Source organism: Macrobrachium nipponense, chromosome 13 (genome assembly GCF_015104395.2).
Source record: "Macrobrachium nipponense isolate FS-2020 chromosome 13, ASM1510439v2, whole genome shotgun sequence".
Lineage (NCBI taxonomy): Eukaryota > Metazoa > Arthropoda > Malacostraca > Decapoda > Palaemonidae > Macrobrachium > Macrobrachium nipponense.
The window spans coordinates 22,587,203-22,605,357 of NC_087206.1; the positions used below are offsets into that span (position 1 = coordinate 22,587,203).

An 18,155-nucleotide genomic window follows, 5' to 3' on the forward strand; every position below is an offset into this window, starting at 1 on the left:
ACTAAAATAAGAAAAATTAAATTCAGCAGCGTGACACGTCGGTATCAGACGTTACAACTGGAAGGAAGGTGGACGGAGAAACATGATGATGATGAGAGGGAGGGAGGGGAAGAAAGACAATTTTGGGGTTGAGGGGGGTTAGGGTGGGGTGGGCATGTTGGAGGAATCGTAAAGTGCAGAAGCCAGTAGTAGGACCATGGTGATGGAGGCATGTTGAGAGAGAGAGAGAGAGAGAGAGAGACGTTGTCTTGCAAGGAGGATTAGACGGAGGAGAACGACTAAAAGGAGGAGATGGGTATAGAAGAAGAGACCTGCCTGCCCCGGGTGGAGGAGGGCGAGAAGTAGAGGTGGAGGTAGTAAGCAGCGGAGGAGGGCGACGAGGAGGGGAAGGTGGATGAGGGAGGAAGGAGGGAGGAGGAGGCAGGAGGAGGAGGAGGAGGACGTAGCCAGACGGTAGAGGAATAGTTATGTGGGCAGTGTGTGAGAGAAGTTCGTACGTCGTACACGTCCCGGTGAAAACCTTCCCCCCTCTCCTTATCAGCACGAGCCTTGGCGCACAGACACACGCACGCACACCGAGGTTTCTCGTTTGGAAAACTTTTCCGTTCTGTTTTCTTGGGTTTTCCTTCCTCGTTGTTTTTTTCATTTTTTTAATTTCTTTTTATCTTTGTTTAGACGACAAATAAACAGAAAACAAAAGTGTTGAGCGTGGACATTGAGTGATTTGGTGTTCATCAGCTAATACTTACTGGATTTTTTTTATTAACCTCGTTCGAAAAGATGCTGTGAAAATGACGTAAGTTCATTAAAGATTTTCCATCTCATTTTTTTCCTTTCTTTTATTATTTTTGTCAGTGCCTCGGTGCAGCTTGTGAGCCGCCTGGAAAACCAAATGGAAAAAGCTGGTTCGTCCTTTATTCGGTTTCCGAGTTGAAAAGTTTCTCGCACCACCCCCACCACACACCCCCGCTTAATAAGGTGTTTCGACTGATGGTGTTCAAAGTGTACCTCGATGAAGTGCTCTGATGCTTATCAACAAGCTAAAGGAACGCTGGGGAATCGGGTGGGATAAAATACCATAGCTCCGACGTAAAAGAAAACTTAGTGGGCAAAAGACTTCGAGAATGAATGAAGACTCTGATATTCACGGAGACGCTGCTGCTCCTTCCCTCATGTGTATCCAAGATGTAGCTCACATCAGGGAGGAAAGATGTGACCAGACGTGCTCTGAGAGTGCATAGATCGAAACTCGTCATCTCTGCCTCGTCTACGTTCGTTGGCGTCAGAGAAAACGTTTTGTTCGTTTTGGTTTTTTTTATTTTTATTTTTTTTCCCGTTTATATTTTTTTCGGCGGGTGGCACCACCAGATGCCACCATGGCCGTCCTGCTCCTGACGGCTCATTTTCATCCTGATGGTGAGGTCCTTCGCTTTGTCATTTTAGGTAATTATCGTTGGGTCATGTGTGCAGGACACTGCCTATATATATATATATATATATATATATGTATATATATATATATATATATATATATATCTTAAATGTATTGATATACTTTTCTTTATATCTGTGAATGTGTTCTGGCATGAGTGGAAGAACTCATTAAAGAGAGGGGGATCAATTATTTCAGTGGAGCATGTTACTTTTTGTGTAGATTTAAATCTCTATTTATTCTCTTGTTTGTGATTTTTTTTTTTTTTTTGCTTGCAAGCAGTTCAGATGTCTGACATACATTTAAAGGTTCTTGTTCGGTAAATATAGGTCAGTATATTCTGTAGTAAAAATACTTGAATTTTTTTTTTTTTACGTTTATTGTTTTTGATATTTCCAGTAAATCTAATTATGTGAGATTCAAACGTATTTCGCCATTGTGTAGAGATATAAACTGTTAGATTTAATTATAAAAGTACTCGAGTCGTATTCAGCTTCTCTTCTGGTTCTCGTTACTAAGAAAGAAAGTATTGTAATCGCCTTGATTATGCTATTAGTTGTTTGTAAATACAACAGATAAAGATAAAATCGATTCAAGTGATTATCTCTCATAAACTGTGAGAAGCATAAACTCCTAGTTGCCGAGAATTCTCATAGTAGCAAATGTACATATATTTAAACTTAAAACTCCAAGGATAGCTTTCGGGAACGGAACAGATTCCCGAAAGCTATCCTTTGAGTTTTAAATTTAAATATATCTACATTTACATAAGTGTGGATTATCTTCTCCGATAATAATAATAGTAATATTGATAATAATAGTATTAGTAGTATAAGCAGTGGTAAGAGCAATAATTCTAACTGCAATGACGAGTATAAAGTATACATCACACCTCTTGTAATATAACGCATATAGCGAATCATGGCAGTAAACTTGCAACCGTAGAGAAGTTTTGCAAAACATATTTATCATTACTTATTGAACGGGTTAAAAACACTGAGTCACGCAGTTCCATAAGTTTCCATCAGTTTTATTTTTTGTATTTGACAGTTTTATCGCACTGCGAGAATACCATTTTTCGATTTTGCGTCTGCTTACAATTAACATTATTGTCAAGTACTCTATAGAAAAAACAACTCCGTTTTAATTATTATTATAAGTTCTAATAACAGTGTAACATCACATTATCATACCCCTTTACTTTATTTTACAAAAACAAGTGCATCAGTATTATTATTATAATAATTAGTGATAATATTACATCACATTAACGTAACCCGTCATTTCAGACGACATCTCAAATAACTTGAGAAGATAAGTCTATTGCAGCTGCTCTCTCGCTGGATCCCAAAACAGTTTTTATTTATTTATTTATTCTTTTTTGGTGCATACTTTGAAAGTGTTCGTAGTCATAACTTAAAAGAGATTTCCCGGCAACAAAATTTCATCAGTGAAAAAAATCACATCTTCGACGACGAAGAGATTTTGTGATCAAACATCTGCGGTTTGGTTGGTTAATCTTGCATTTTCATTGCTATCTTCTCGCCAAGGTTTTTTAGTAAGTTCGTTTAGGAAATAAAGCTTGAAAATGTAAGAAATAAAAGGTTTATTGTGCCAAAATTTAACCCACTTTCCCCGATGATGATTCGCATTATGACTGACACATGCCAGGTTTAAATTCCGTTACTTTTCTTTACATCTTTTCTTTTCATAATTCTACAGTTTTTCTCTCTCTCTCTCTCTCTCTCTCTCTCTCTCTCTCTCTCTCTCTCTCTCTCTCTCTCTCTCTCTCTCTCGTCTTTGGGAGAAATTAGGTTCTGGTACCTACATTTTGATCGCCATTGCCGACGGTGCTTTGAAACATGACTGACACTTGCCAGGTTTCAATTCTGTTGTTTTTTTTTTTTTCAAACATCTGTAGCTTTTTCTTCGTTTTAAAGAGAAATTAGATTCAAGTGTATATTGCACCCAAAACGATTGTTCTCAAATTCATCAAAACCGAAAATTTCTCTGATTCAATGAAACTGGTTGAAAGGAAGTATTCATAAAGGGCCTCACAGGGTTCAGAATGTATCGCACAACAACTATATAAAAATAAAAGAGTGAAAACAGAGTTGAGAACAATAAATGTTGCTTGTGGGCGCAATATGTTTCCCCGTGAAATGCAACTAATGAAGAGGGAAACTGAATCCGCCCCGAAAGATGAAATTGCGAAATAAACTATACATATTCCTGTTTTAATTTAGTACAAGGACGAAAATATAAAAAAGATTTTATTTGTTCATTATTTCCATTATGAATAATAATAATACCAAAATCAGGGGGACAATAAAAGTATTAGAGGTTTAAAAAAAAAAAAAAACTCAGGAAAGAAGACTAAGATGGTTTGGTCATGTCATGAGGAGAGAGGATGAACGCGTATGGAGGAGGTTTATGAACATGAAGGTGGAGGGCAGAAGAGAGAGGGGAAGGCCAAAGATCAGGTGGAAAGATAAATTATTGAATGACACGAAGGAAAAGGGTCTTTGAGAAAAGATGTACAGGACCGAAAATATTAAAAACAAAGATTTTATTTGTTCTTATTTCCATTATGACTAGAATAATACCAATCAGTTGGGTGACACTAAAGTATTAGAGTGTTGTAAAAAAAAAAAAAAAACTCAGGAAAGAAGACTAAGATGGTTTTGGTCTGTCATGGGAGAGAGAGGATGAACGCGTATGAGAAGGTTTTATTGAACATTAAGGTGGAGTGCAGAAGAGATAGGGGAAGCCAAAGTTCATGGTGGAAAAATAATTATTGAATGCCGCGAAGGAAAAGGGTCTTTGATAGAAGATGTCGCAGGGCCGGGAAAGTTGGAGTAGGCCTACTAGAAACAAGCGACCCCATATAGAAATGGGAAAAGCTGAAGGCAAAGAAGGAGAAGATATATATATCTGATATATATATATATATATATATATATATATATATATATATATATATATATATATATATGTGTGTGTGTGTGTGTGTGTGTGTATATATATAATATATATATATAGATATTATATATATATTATATATATATATATATATATATATATATATAATTTCCTTACCTCAGCTCACAATATCCTACTTTTCGACCTCTGTTGACATTTTGGCTATGCTCATCACTACAAACCCTTATCCAGTGAGGAAATGAATTGAAGAAACCCCACTCTTTTTGTGCTGCGATTCGAACCCAGGCACGTTAATAAGAGTAAATGGCAAATCGAGTTAAGCGGAATTTATTGTTACCAGCGTTTGTTCGTTTGTATCTTATGACAGAAAGAAGAACCTCTTCATGTACTTCCCTTCTGGATTGAAGACTTGTAGTAAGAAACATATCAAAAAGGGCGACGAGTAATACATTTCTCGTGAAATTGCCGGGCAGATAGCATTCTCACATTCATTCATGCATATTTATACGTCTATATGTACATATATCAAATGTATTTTATACATACATATATATATGATATATATATATATATTTATATATATATACATATATATATATATATATATATATATATATATATATATATATATATATATATATATATATATAGATATATATAGATAGATATTTTCCATAGATGTGATGTTGTGTTTGATTGTATGTATCTTTGTGTGGTTATGTGGATGCGTTTGTGTTTTCTGTGTGCGTGCATGTATTGTATCTGTATATGTATGTAAGTATATAAGTTTTTGATGGGTACTGCAATGTTGGCATTAGTTCAAAACTGTTATTGATATAATTAAGGCTGTTATTAAGCAAATGGGATTTTTTTTGTGTTTTACACAAAACTGCTTATAAAAAATTTATCGATAACTACAAGGAGAAAAGTAAGTGCAAGTTAAGGAACAAACGTTTTTATAAAATAAACGTCATGACGTCAAAAGTCTAACTAAAAAAAAAAAACTGTAGAGGAACCTCGTAACTTTTCCATTGGAAGTAAAAATGGCGTAATACTCTATCATTGTAAAACGCGGTATCTGAGATTTAAACGCCACAACAGTTATATACGTTAACAGATATTCTGTGGTTTTTAGAGGAACGTTGCCTAAATCGGTTTGTCCAGCTCTGGAATGGAACCCTATCTCTCCTGCTGGTGACGTGAAGTTCAGCCATTTCGTTAAGAGAAGTACATAGACTGCATCCTGGGTTAATGTTTTGACGATGTTGTCTTTTTTCGAGTTTTTCCTTGCTAAAGAAAACGTTTTATTGATATATATATATATATATATATATATATATATATATATATATATATATACACACGTCTGTTTGTGTGGTAAAAAATGTACATCCTGAAATATAACCTTCAGAATTTATTTTTCAGTCATCAGTCACGCATGAAAAGGAAAATTGACAAAATTTGCAAAATGAAATATTTCGTACGTTTCCTTTTCTCCCAAAAGTTAGAAAAGACAATATTTTTTTTTCAGCCAAACAATAAATCACATAGCGGAATCCGTACATGTATTTTTCCTTTTCTGGGTTTAACCTGCAACCTTTTCTTTTTGTTTCTTTTTTTTTAGTTTATAGATTTTGGTATTATTATTATTATTTAGAAATAGTAATAGTAGCAACCATCTTCATTTTAATATTGTTTTTGTTGATATTTTCATCACAGTTATTTTTATTTTGAATTACATAAGTATAATTAATTACTACTGCTACTACTAATACTACTACTAGTAGTAGTAGTAGTAGTAGTAGTTGTTGTTGTTGTTATTGTTGTTGTTGTTGCTGCTGTTGTTGTTGTTGCAGTAGTAGTAGTAGTAGTAGAAGTAGAAGTACTAATAATAGCTGTGGAAATAATTGAAATCATAGTAATTATGATAAAAATATTAGCATGAGTAATAGTAAATTGAAGACGGCCGACAGATATGATAATACTAAATAAATAGATAAAGGAGAACATAAATAAATGCATATATAAATTATTAAAATACCTAAATATATAAAACTGGTGAAGTTAAAGATATGAAGGAGCAGAAAGACTAAGAGGACTGTTTTTTTTTTTAATGATCGTTTTGGTGCATTATGACGCGAACAGAATTTTTTTTTATTTTGTTGCAAGAGAAGACTTATTCCCATCTCTTCTCTTAAATACAACACTTTACACCATTGGAGTACCAGTAACAAACGAGTAAGGAGGAGAAATTTAACCTTGAGTAAAATACTCTTGTGCATTAGGTTAATTTAATGTGTATAAAAGTTTTTTATATTTGTTAGCAACTTTTAGTCTTGTAGGAGATTAAAATATTTTGGAAAATTTTCTTTTTTGAGAACAGAAAAAAAACACTTAATAACACAAACATATAACGTTTAAAAGTTTCGAACCTGGGATCACTAATGTTTAACGTTCTTGATACATTTGTGGGAAACTATTCTCTGTCTAATTTTCGTAATACACCATGATACGTTAGTTTTTTTTTTTTTTTTTTGTAACTTGCAGGCAAACCTTCAGACATTTCCATTTTACTTAAAACTGTCCTATATTACCAAAGTCATGATTATCACTTGCATTCATATATAGACATTTATATACGAGCAAACCACAGTATATTGATTATTTACTTGTGTTTTTATAGCGAATAAAAATGTCTTTGTGATTATCACATTTATAACTACAAAACAAAATATAATTACATCTTCAAACTAACTTACGCAATTCGTACACAGATGTGTTTGTAAGCTAGTATTTATACATATATTCATATGAACATGTCAGTATACACGAACTGGCACCGACAGTAATTGATCCGTTATTTAATGATGGCGTTGATTTTCCATAAAATTTAACGACGTGTGATCAAAGGAATTTTCTTCGTCATTTGCTGCTCTCTGGTGCATAACTAGACATGACATTCGCTTGACAAATTGAGGAGCAGCGATTAGTAATGATTAAATAACCTTTCGGCACAGATAAAATCTTGAATAATCAATCATTCCTGAACCGTCCGCAAGATCTGTCACGGGAAGTTGAAATTCAAGACGGTGTGCTTGCTAAGTGAAAGTGGGTAGCAAGACACCGCAGAGTTGTTGATCCGTGGCTGCAAAATGTATTATTGTTATTCTCTGCTGTTGGGGCAAATCCAGTGGTCCACAGCACGCCTCCCGTTTCCTTTTACAGCCTCCCCTATTATAAACTGTTGTCCATAACCGGTGCCTTTGTTTCTGCTTCAGTTATTATTATTATTATTATTATTATTATTATTATTATTATTATTATTATTATTATTATTATTATTATTATTTTAGAAGAGTGTAATTACAATAAAGTATGTCTACTTATGCAATTATTCTTTTTTCTTTATGGTTAAGATTACGAGTCTTTTTTTTTTCCTACATAAAAGTGAATCATTATGGAAATAAATATATTTTTATTATAATTTGCTGATACAGCCGTAATTTGTAATGACACATTATCATTATTATTATTTTTTTTGTCTACCACAGTCATCCTATTCTACTGGTTGGTGTGTGGAGATCCATGTTGCATTCTGCTTCCTCAGGAGTCCATCACTGTTCTTACTGTGTGTGCTGTTTCCAGTAACACACTCTTTTGCACAAGTCCTGGAGCTACTTCAGCATGTAGTTTTTTCCAGGTTCCTTTTTAGGGATCTTGGGGTTGTGTCTAGTGTTCCTATGTTTATGGGTACAATTTCCATTGGCATTTCTCATATCCTTCTTATTTCTATTTTCAGTCTTAATACTTATCCATTTTTTTCTCTTTCTGATGCTTTCTTGATTTTGTGAATCTTTGCCTGATCGTTTTCTATGATTCCCTCAAGTTGGTGTTCGTACCACCTATTACTGCAAGCTAGCGAGTGTGCCTTACACAGGCTCCAGTGGGGACTTGCGCTATTGAATCATGCCTCTTTTTGTACTGGTTCCGTGCAATTGCCGGACATTCGCTTGCTATGTGGTTTATGATCTCGGGTTTCATATGGCACTTCCTGTATATGGGTGAGATGTTATATCCGTCTATTTTGGCATATCTGGTTCTTTGGACCTGATCTTGTGCCGGTGTTAGCATTCCTTCTGTTTCCCTCTTGAGTTCTGTCTGCCCTCTGTAGCCATTGCCATGTTTCATCACCGGCCAGTTCTTTAGTCTGTATCATGTACTATCCTTGTATTAGTTTTTATGCCATTCCTCCGTTCTGATTGCCATTCTCCTGTCTGTATATTTCTGGGTCTTCGTCTTCTTTTATCAGTCCTTCTTCCCTTGCACTCCTTAGCCACTCGTCTTTACTGGTTTTCAGATAGTGCCCCAGTGCTCTGCTCTAGATGCTGACACAGTTCTCTATACTTAATAGTCCTATCCCTCCTTCCTTTCGTGTTATGTGTAGTCTGTCTGTATTTGCTCTTAGGGTAGTGCTTTGTGTATTGTCATGTGTTTCCTTGTTTTCTGGTCTATGCTGCGGAGTTCAGCCTTCGTCTACTCCACTACGCCTGCGCTATATCTAATTACTAGTACTGTCCATGTGTTTATAGCATTCATCATATTTCCGGCGTTAGGTTTTGACTTGAGCATCGCCTTAAATCTCTGCATATATTCTTTCCTGATAGTGTTCTTCATCTTTCTATATTTTATAACCTCTCCTTCTATTAGTCCCCGGTATTTGTATCCTGTCTCATCTATGTGTTTGATGTTGCTCCCATCTGGTAGCTTTATCCCTTCAGTTCTCGTTACTTTGCCCTTTTGTATGTTGACTAAGGCGCATTTTTCTATTCCAGACTCCATCCTGATGTCCCCAGATACTATCATTACAGTCTGGGTTAGAGTATCTATTTCCTGGATGCTCTGACCATATAGCTTGATGTCGTCCACGAACATCAGATGGTTAATTCTGTTGCCTTCTTTCTTGAGTTGGTACCCAGTATCCATCTTCTGCAGTAGTGTTGTCATGGGAATCATGGCTAATACGAAGAGTAGTGGGGACAGTGAGTCGCCTTGAAAGATCCCTCTCCTGATGTTAACCTCGGCTAGTTTTATCCCAGAACTTGCAAGTATTGTATTCCAGTTGCGCAGTGTATATTTTAGGAAACTGATGGTGTTTTCCTCTGCCCTATACATTTCAAGAATTCTATTAGCCACATGTTTGGTATAATGTCGAAAGCATGATGATGATGATGATGATGATGATGATGATGATGATGATGATGTGATTTGATTTATTATTATTATTATTATTATTTTTATTATTATTATTATTATGCTGCACCAGAAGAATATAACTTACAATACTGTTTATCTATTTTACCAGTGAGGTTTTTTTTTCTGTAGGGAAAAGATTACGAGATCTTTCCCTCTTCATTTGAAATGAATCATTAGAAAAATAGAGAAATTTGATTACAAACTGCTGATGCAGCCATGATGTTAATGTAACGTATTATTATTATTATTATTATTATTATTATTATTATTATTATTTAGTAGTAGTAGTAGTAGTAGTAGTAGTAGTAGTAGTAGTATAGTAGTAGTAATGAGAGAAGCTTTTTCACAACAACCAATTTTAGTCAGAGGAAATGAAACTTTGAGCGTGACAATTCTAAAATAGATTAAGGTTATGAACGTCATATTCAAACATTATCACCATCAAAGATTCCGTTCACTTTGTCAGAATTCCCACGGATTTGTATTGATTTGAATTAGATGCTGATAGTTTGCAACGTATAATAGGATGTTTTGAAATTACTTATACATTTTTACAATGTATTATGATGAATATCAGATTGTAGTTATGTCCGGCGTGCTAGGCATATTATACATATATATATATATATATATATATATATATATATATATATATATATATATATATATTATATATACGTATGTATACAAAATAATTTTGGTTAATGACGGTGGCAGTATATTGAAGGTAATATTGTATATCATTATATATCATTGAAAAGATTCAATTCAAAAATTATATATCATTATATATCATTGAAGGTAATATTATATATCATTATATATCATTGAAAAAATTCAATAATTGCAATAAAGCACCCAAACACCGCGACACAGTCGAAATGTTTCCAATCACTTGCGCAAAGTACGATAATTCTTCAATTAAACGCCTCATAAAAAGGCCATTGAATTAAAACTTTAGTTCCTCATTGAACAGAAGTTATTAATTACAACCGCCGCCATTCGCTGAATGCAACGTTGGATCTCCCCGATATATAGATTCTATCAAATTTATTTTTATTTGATGTGGGGTTACGTTCAGATGTCGGAAAGAGCAGCGCAGAACGGTTTTCCAAAAAAAGAAAAAAAAAACACACACCAAATCATGCCCACGTAGGTTTTATTTCGAATGAATTGCACACTGATCTTTTACCGCTATCGCAATTATCGAATTTTGCAATTCGCTCTATGCTCATTCATATAAATGAGTTGGCGTTATTTCTTCACGTGACGTATATGGGCGTTTTATGAATAGTTCTCACGTGCCGGACAATAATTTTTTTTTTATTTTTTAGTGCATTAATGGCGAAAACTATGCCAAGGGCAAAGTGTTAAACATTAGAGTTTCCTGTCATTCCTAATATCTGTAAAACAGCAAATGCCTATCGATCCTCTGTCAGCATTATTTGAAATCCTTAACTTCCATCGAAGTTTATTTAGATTGCTTTTTACTTCAAACTTGCCAGTCTTTGGCTTGGTTTAGGCACTTGTCAATCTTTCGCTTGGGAATGTTGCGAAATATATTACGTTGCGAGAAAATCTTGATACACACACACACACACACACACACACACACACACATATATATATATATATATATATATATATATACTATATATATATATTATTACACACACACATATATATATATATGTATATTATATATATATATATATATATAATATATATAATATATACTATATATATATATATATATCACATATATATATGGGGGTATATACACATATGGGGGTATAATATATATATATATATTGTATATATATATTATACTAATATAAATATAAAAAGTATAAATAATATATATATATAATATATATATATATATATATTAATTGCGTGTGTGGGGGTAAGGCGTGTTTCTGTGTATAGATGAAATTATACCTGTTTAATATTATTTATCTAACATCAGCGATGTTGTTCCTGACTTGTGACGATTGTATAGCATGTGATATTGGTAATATACAGATGTTTGTCAGTATTCTGTGGATGAATGAATATGTGGTTGCCTAATTTTACCTTTTCTTCAACCTGAGGCGGTATTATTTACATACGCGTTCGTCAATGTGGATATCGATTAGCTTTCTGAATATTCTTCAGAGTATGTTGAATAGGTTTCATTTTAATTTTAGGAAGATGAGCGTCCTTCATGTTTCATTGATTTGTCTTTTTATTGTGGACTAGTATTTTATTTCCATCACCTACCGTCTCCATTCAGGAGACTCCTTGAGATTCCAGATAAACTTCAAATATTGACACACTAGGTTTTTCCCTGCGGTTTGGAGCGCGTGTGGGTTAAGACTCTGCCCGGCCCTTGGTACTGAAAGAAGAACTCCGCACTGATACGCGCCATAAATTGAAGTGGATGATAAAGCATATACCACTATACTCTGTTTTTTTCCATCTCTCCATCCGCCTGTGGTGTTTTCGCATGGTAACACTGCGTCCCGCGGTTTAAATAGTTACGCTGTGTAGGTTTTAGGTAAATAAAAGGATATCTGGGGGTACATTTGCAACTGAAAAGTGTTTTGATAATTTACTGTAGGCGAATTACATCGTTAATATTCGAAATAGGATATTATTTAAAGTCCGGGACGCAGTGTTACAATACGCAAACACCACAGGCAGATGGACAGATGGAAAAAAACAGAGTATAGTCAGCTTATTACGATGTTTATTACTGATACAAGTTGAGATTGGAAGTTGCAAAGGAGTATAATACTGGAGTGGAGAATTAGTTGCAGGATAATCTTTTTCTTAATTAAATTGCCCAGTATGCAAATAGGTGTTTGTTAAAGGTTGTAGCGAAGAACAAACAAAATTAAGCTGAAAAGTTTGTACTGATGTAGAGAATTGACTGGTGCTGTTATTCGGTCTCGTAGATTCAATTTAGAATTAGGCGAGAAAACCCCTCATTTCTTTTTGCATGAAATATCACTCAATGAATTTTAAGATACCCATGATAACATTAACCAAATAATAAATGAAACAGATAGTACCTCATATTATTATCAACACATAGAATAGAAAAGAGATAGTTTAAGATAAAAGATGAAGAATTACTAGCTAATACCAGTACTACCACAATCATAGCACAACCCAAACATAACGAGCCAGAAACGAAGACTCGAGAGGTACTCGCGGGAAATTTCCAGCGCTTTTCGATAATTCTGGGAATGAGAGGAAGAGATGGTCGAAGCACTCCAAGTGGAAGAAGAAACCCCGCCCACATTTTCTCACATGAGAATTTCTTCATGAGGAGCTTTGTTATCAGATATTGATTGATGCTCTTCATCAATCAGCTGCCTTCATTACTGCATTCATTTGCCAGGAGCTCTTCTTCTTTTTTTTATCCAAATAAGAGTGGGTACATATGGAAACTATTTTTATACGAATTTTTAACCAGACAGGTTCTTTAGTGTCTTAGGTTCTTGGGTCACTGACGCTGTAATGTTAGTGTAGATATGAATGTTCTGCAGTTACAGACTTGAAGGGGATATTTCATTTACTTACCATATCACCTTCGATTTCTAAAATTTAATTGCAGCACTAAGTGGCATCATAATGATGATTACATAACAACAACAACAACAACAACAACAACAACAACAACAACAACAACAACAACAACAACAACAACAACAACAACAACAACAACAACAACAACAACAACAACAACAACACAACAACAACAATAATAATAATAATAATAATAATAATAATAATAATAATAATGAAAAAGAAACCCACAAATTCAATTTGTAACTTGTTTACTTCTAAGTATTTTTTACAAATTGAATTTGTGGGTTTCTTTTTCAATCTTCAGAAGAAAACTGAAAGAAGTTTTTGTTTGGTTTAATAATAATAATAATAATAATAATAATAATAATAATAATAATAATAATAATAATAATAATAATAATAATGTATTAGTGTAGCTATAACAGACCGTATACAACAATTTTACAGTGAATTAAAATAAAATAAACGAGAATTTCATGTGTAAGCAGAAGGTATTTTCATCTCGCAGTAATCGGGCATTTTAAAGAAGAATTCAAACAAGCAATATTTATAAAAAAGATAATCATTCCCCCAAAATGTCAAGTCACATCACGGATTTTAAACCGATTTAGAATGCTTAAAGAAACTTGCAAGTCGTAAGGTATGAGGGCGACATTAAATAATGAGGTAATGTCGGTGGTAGATTGCGGGTTAAATACCGTGAATGTTCAAGATCCTCGACCGAGTTGCATTTTTATGACCTCATATTACAGAAAGAAAGAAGAAAAAAACCTCGAGTTTAAGGTGTGTTGTACTGGCGTGCGTGAAGACACGTGAACGAAGTATTTTCATTTCTAGTTCTATTTTCTTTGCAGGAAGGCGTCTCTTCCAATTTTCTTAGTTTTTTTCTTTGTTCTCAGTATTCTAGGTAATTTATATTGCTCCGATAATAGCAGCTATTGCGTTGTTTACAACCAAACTTTAAGCCAGTTTTCAATAATCCTTATGCCTTTTCTTTGGAGGTTATCATTGTTACAAGGAAGATTGCCAAATATATAATCATAAAAATTTTATTTAAAAACTCTTCTAGATTTATCATTTGACTCATTTATTTTTGAAGGGCTGTTAAGTTAGATGTCTCATGTATATGACCGCCATTACCTGTACACTTCTTTTTATTTAAATAATCGTTTACGTGGGATGTGTCAAGGCTCTGTCGAGATCAGGGAGTGTTGTGGACACGGTTTAACCATTTCAAGTCTTCTCCCGGACAAGGGAGCAACTTGGAGGGAGTGAGCTAGTGACTGGCCGTGAGGCTTGCTACCTCATTCCACGTGTGATGCTTTAAGAAACTGTTTCAGTTTCATAGCCCCTCTCCCCTGCACCTAGTGGGAGACACCTGCCAAATGAAACCGAAATATTTCCAAGGTTGGAGTCTGAAATGCTGGAGGCTTTCGAATAGATCCGAAAATCACTTGCTTTGGAATCGCTTCAGAAAAGACTTATTGCACAACAAAGGATTTTTACATGATATACGAAACCTTTCATCTCGTCCCAGTTATGGCCAAGACTGTTTGAGAAAATGAGGTCCTAAGCAAATAAAGTGGATATTGATTGCAAGTGAAAGAAAAAAAGTTATGGTTATTGAGATGAACATGTTTTAGAAGGATTGGAAGGTGAGAAATATAGATACGCTGAGGAGGTGAAAAGGATAGCGATGATGAAGAGATGGCTGAGAGTGCTTTCAGATGGTTCGGAGACAAACACAAGTAATGATAAGTAAACAAAAGAAAACTTTAATGATAAATGCATGAGTAAAGGAAGTTAATCTGCTGATGTAAATTTATTAATGTATTTGTTCTGTCATTTCAAATAGACTATCTCATTCTTATATTCATTTATTACGAAATGAGATAGTATTTTGAACTGACGGGATAGGTACATTCATAAATGCTTCACAATTCTGAAGTAACATTTTGTAACTCTGTGAGAGGTTATCTTTGAATTATCTCTTAATAAGCAGTGGTACTGGTTTTCCAGTAATCAGTTGACGACTTCATGTAATTTGTCTGAAACCTATGAACAGATCTACAAGATTAACTGATATGATCTAAAGACGAGTTGTTACTGGAATCAAATGCCAATTAACCTTACAAAACCACTAGACCACCAAGCACAGAACAACACCAGAAGGAACAACAGCGCGGCAAGTAAAAAAATCAACAGAGACACCCCGACAACAACATGGGCAGCCTTGAAAGTTGCAACAACAAAACGGAGAAACTACAGCGAGAACTCACGAGGTTGAAGATACTCGCCAAGTACCCTTACCGCGGAGAGAGGGATAGAATTACCCGCCTAACCAGTTAGGCCTGCGTTGATTTTCCATATTAATGTCTCTGTTTGTGTCTGCTGGATCCCATTACGGGTCCCCGTGTGGTAGAAACCCTGAATGTTCGCGAAAGAGAAACGAACGACTACACAGGAAAGAGAGTCTTCACTGAGATTCAGAGTTTTTCTCTGTAATTTGAAGGTATTTTGTGACCAGTACACGAATGATAAACTAAAAAAAAAATCAACAAAATACCTTCATAAATAATAATAATAATAATAATAATAATAATAATAATAATAATAATAATAATAATAATAATAATAATATGCTTTATATCCACTTAGGGTCCTATACGGAGGTAAACAATGTAGAAACAATACAGTACAAAAAATTTAGATGCACGTGATAAGAAATTATTATTATTAATTATTATTATTATTATTATTATTATTATTATTATTATTATTATTAAGGAGTTGCGTAGTGGAATAATAATAATAATAATAATGAACTTTTTTAAAGGAAGCCAGTGTACTAGAAACCGGTTGACATTATATAGCGTAAAGCGAAGTAGAGCAAAACAGAACAAGTGAAAGACGAATGAAAAAATGAAAACCTGGAGGAAGAGACAAGAAAATAATTTCAAAACATGACGTTTGGCGGAAAGAAAGATTTGCCGATCCGTCCACTCGATGAGTACTGATTTCCGCCAAATAAATGAAAGGGGGGGGGGGGGGGGGGGGGGGGGGGGGGGGGAGGAAGGGACTACAACGATGTTACAAAACCGCTTGAAAGTAGAAAGGTTAGTCCGTTAGGTGAATGGAAGATTGACTAAAGTAGTACTTATGAAAAAGGAAACTTAATAACCACATGCCACCGAATACGGGTCGACGGTCTTTTGGATTATTGCATCCATTTATTTACTGCCTGGACAGTTTATTGTGAAATAAGATGATTGCGATTTTCATTTTGATTTGGTGAAATCAGTTTGTATTTCACGAATAGAATGAGCATATCCATGGAGTGAAAGAACCACGATAACATTAATTATATAACTGATGAGACATTTCATATTCATAATGGGTGGCTGACCCATGTTTGTACGGTAGCCGCGATTAAGGAAAGGTTCCAAATGGATAGATGAGATGAATGACTGCCCAATTATACATTGGTAATGACGAAAGAGATGACTAAGGGACGTGATGTTAGGTAGAGTTCCATAATTTACATGACAGGGATTTGTCAGAGAAGTATGGCAGGCGGAAGAATGATTGAAATGTTGAGGCAAAGAAGAGGAAGTGTCATGGAACAGATAGTAGTGCAATATGGAGGGTAATGAGGATGTATAGTGTATGATGATGAACAAACAAATTTGAAAATGGTTTAAAGGCTTTGTATGGTGAAAGCAAAGCTTGTGTTAAAATGTCGACGAAATTGTGACCGTTATTGGATGCAGAATAGCGAAAGAGTCCGAAAGTGACTGTAAAAAGTGAAAGTTGAGAGAGAGAAAGAAATACTAATAGATATAAGGGAAGTGCTGAAACGGCGAATTCGCGTACGTGTTTGGGAATAGATAATAACAGATGACGGTAGGATGAGATAAGAGATGAGCTACTGAATACACGGGGCAGAGAAATTAGCTGGATGTACGATAGAGACTTGGAAGGGGAATGTCTGTGAAAGCCAAAATTGGCATTTTTGAAGAGACTGGTCATCCGACTCTCCTTGATGAGAGTGGAAATGAAAGGAAACAAAGATGAAGGTTCTGAGTTGAATTGCCATCGTAAACTATATCTGTTTGAAATATGAAGAAAGGAAAAAGTGAGAAATATGGAGATTTGTTGATGCGGCAAAACGGCTAGTCGATGGTTCAGAGTATCTTGTGAGATGTTTTGATAATTCACGGAGAGATTCGACAGATTGAATCGGGAGGGCCTCAGCATCCAGGAAGGGAGAGCTTGTTTAGGATGGAATTGATTAGTGTAGCCTCTGTAGGAGGATTCAGCGCGCTATTGATGAACTTACTTTTTAGTATATGAGGCCACTAATATTGTTTTTTTTTTTTTTTTTTTTGTGGGGGATGGGGGTTTGTTGGTGGGTGCAAGGAATGTATACTTGATGCAGCAGGTTAATGAGGAGCGTGGCAGTGATTGTACTTATTTTTTTTTATTTTTTATTATTTTTTTTTATATTCTCAGCAGTCCTCTGGCTGATATAGAGAAATACCTTACACACGCGCGCTGACACACAACACACAAACACACATATATTATGTGTCTGTGTGTGTGTTGGTGGGGGCGTGTATGTGTAAGGGTTTCCCGAGAGAGAGAGAGAGAGAGAGAGAGAGAGAGAGAGAGAGAGAGAGAGAGAGAGAGAGAGAGATAGTACCTGCAATGTAATCTTTACCTCTGAACTGCTCGTGTTGTGGTGTTTTTAAAAAATTTATGGGTCATAAAGCCTAGATTGTTAATCACAATAAGTATTACTGGGGTCATCTTTGACAACAACCACTTTTCGTCTTCCATAACGACGCTGTTGCACTTAATAAATATAATGCAATGCTGTATTTTAAGTCGAGAATGACAGGGCAATCCCATCTAGCAGCGGGTGCCAAAGGGAAGACCAATCCATAAG

General features: G+C 34.8%; 1 protein-coding gene across 2 annotated transcripts in view; it reads left to right on the forward strand.

Moving 5' to 3' along the window:
* Positions 1 to 485: 485 nt before the first annotated feature.
* LOC135225685 (PDF receptor-like) overlaps positions 486 to 18,155 on the forward strand; it is a 478,368-nt gene continuing 460,698 nt past the window's right edge. The window contains exons 1-2 of one of the 2 annotated variants that reach the window (XM_064265032.1): positions 486 to 512; positions 979 to 1,443. Coding sequence is in view for 1 of the 2 variants with exons in the window: in XM_064265031.1 (XP_064121101.1) it covers positions 1,414 to 1,416 (3 nt within the window). In the remaining variant the exon portion in view is untranslated. The remainder of the gene's footprint in view (positions 513 to 978; positions 1,444 to 18,155) is intronic. The other variant, XM_064265031.1, reaches the window with a different exon arrangement.